This window comes from Triticum aestivum, unplaced genomic scaffold (assembly GCF_018294505.1).
Source record: "Triticum aestivum cultivar Chinese Spring unplaced genomic scaffold, IWGSC CS RefSeq v2.1 scaffold197843, whole genome shotgun sequence".
Lineage (NCBI taxonomy): Eukaryota > Viridiplantae > Streptophyta > Magnoliopsida > Poales > Poaceae > Triticum > Triticum aestivum.
The window spans coordinates 976-3,193 of NW_025242035.1; the positions used below are offsets into that span (position 1 = coordinate 976).

A 2,218-nucleotide genomic window follows, 5' to 3' on the forward strand; every position below is an offset into this window, starting at 1 on the left:
GTCCATCCTTTGTCCTCTTCAGGAATACTTTAATATTAAACCGTGCGTGTTATACGAATACATTCCCTCCTGACCATACAAGTGGTATGAGAGTTAATCATCAGTAAACTACTTTGGAAAGGGCTGAAAACAAGGATACACATAATATCTTCTCTAGATTTGAAATGGCGCAATACAATTAAAAAGACAAGGTATAACAGTAAGTACCATCCAGTAGTGAAATGGTGTCTTCTTCATTGTGCAGACAAATATCTTGTTATTTTTTGTCGCTAATTTCTTTATCCTAATAATCTTTCTGAGTTTTTTGACTTGACTGATATTCATGAACAACTTATTTTCATATATGCAAAAAAGGTCAAACAGTGGGTCAAACCTCTGACAGCAAGGCCTACATGTACAAGACCAAATTGTTAAAAACCTAATATTTAAAAATAAGAAGTGAAAAGATGTGTTATTAACTGCAACAGACTTAATATTTAAAAACAAGCAAACAGTCATTTAAACTTGTATTGTGCAGGTGTAAATACACTAGCATGGAGGTTGGACGTGTACTTCCCCCGCGTGATGGAATTCCACGATAGGTGGGAGGAGAAGACTGTTATGGCCGTATTCATTGGTACGAGAAGGACAACGATTGAGCCAGTGACAACCTTAGCACACGTATGCTAATTGAATACGAAGAGGTCATCCATCAGGAAGACTAAACCCGATTTGGACACGCAAGCACAAATATTGCTCCAAGTTCAGTGCACCGCAGGTATGCATGTATTGTATACACATGCTTTTTTCGCCTTCTACCCGGCCTGGCTGCTTATAAAGCAACCGGGCTTGTGATACTAACCACATAGAGCAACTGAGCTTAGCATGGCGGACCTCATACAGAAGCTCATGCTAGAGACGCCTGCACCGGCATGGTTTCTGTTCCTGCTCCCCCTCCTCCTATTGTCTCTCCATCACTGGTTCACCAAAAAGACAGGATCGACAGGGCAGTGCCTCCCGCCTTCGCCATCGGCGCTGCCTATTATCGGACACCTGCACCTCGTGGGCTCCCTCCCGCACATCTCCCTCCGTGGCCTCGCCAGGAAGCATGGCCCCAACGTGATGCTCCTCTGACTGGGCGCCGTGCCAACCCTCGTCGTGTCTTTGCCGCACGCAGCAGAGGCGGTGCTGCACATGCATGACCATATCCTAGCGTCGCGGCCCCGCTCCGCCATCTCCGACATCATAATGTACGGCTCTTCCTACATCGCGTTCGCACCATATGGCGAGTACTGGCGGCATGCGAGGAAGCTCGTCACCACCCACATGCTGAGCGTTAAAAAGGTTCAATCTTTCCGCAGCGACAGGATGGAGGAGGTACTGATTTTTATGGATCTTGCAATTTTTGCCACTTTGATAGATTTTTATTTCAATGATATTGCAATCATTATTGTCACACTGATTTGGACTTGACTACTACTACCTCTGTACTAAAATATAAGACGTTTTTTCAGTTCAATTTGAATAAAGGAAAACAATGCCTTCCATGTCTCTCGCAAAAAAAAAAGACTTCCGTGTTCCATGTCTCTCGCAAAAGAAAAAAATGACTTCCATGTTGTCCTCTTCTAGCTAATTAACAGTTACATATCGAACTAGTAGCTTCTCATACTTTAGTTAAGATGCATGCTATCATCTCATAGGTCAGCATGGCGATGGCAAAGATCAACGAGGCAGCCACAACCAGTGGTACAGTCGACACGAGCGAGCTACTCAACTCATTCTCAAATGACATGGCGTCCCGTATCGTGTCGGGCAAGTTCTTCCTGAAAGATGGACGGAGCAAGTTGTTTCGGGAACTCATCAACGATACCTCGCGGCTTTTGGGCGGGTTCAACTTGGAGGAGTACTTCCCAGCATTGGGTAGGGCAGGAGTGCTTAAGAGGGCAGTTTGTGCCAAGGCCGAAAGAGTGAGGAACAGATGGGCTGATCTGTTGGACAAGGTGATCGACGATCGTGTGAGCAAGCGCAAGTCAGCGTTTGATCACAAGGATGGGGATTTTGTGGATATTTTGCCATCTATTCAGCCGGAGTATGATCTCACAAGAGAGCACATGAAAGCTCTTCTCACAGTAAGTTAGAGATAATACCTTTCAAATTATATACCTTCATTTGTATATGTTTCTCGTTACCCCCCAACTAATTGTTATCCACAGGATGTATTTTTCGGTGCAACAGACAC

The 2,218-nt window shown here is 44.7% G+C and overlaps 1 protein-coding gene and 1 pseudogene across 1 annotated transcript; both read left to right on the plus strand.

Annotated features, from left to right (window-relative positions):
* The first annotated feature begins 864 nt into the window (after positions 1–864).
* On the plus strand, positions 865–1,452 carry LOC123176904 (indole-2-monooxygenase-like; annotated as a pseudogene).
* Positions 1,453–1,685: 233 nt separating this feature from the next.
* Positions 1,686–2,117, plus strand: LOC123176905 (indole-2-monooxygenase-like). The gene has a single exon (XM_044590919.1). The coding sequence runs from the start codon at positions 1,686–1,688 to the stop codon at positions 2,115–2,117; it is 432 nt and encodes a 143-aa protein (XP_044446854.1).
* The last annotated feature ends 101 nt before the right edge of the window (positions 2,118–2,218 follow it).

What these genes read in the sequence shown, in the direction of transcription:
- LOC123176905 (XM_044590919.1), top strand. Translation starts at nt 1,686, where the DNA reads ATGGCGATGGCAAAGATCAACGAGGCAGCCACAACCAGTGGTACAGTC.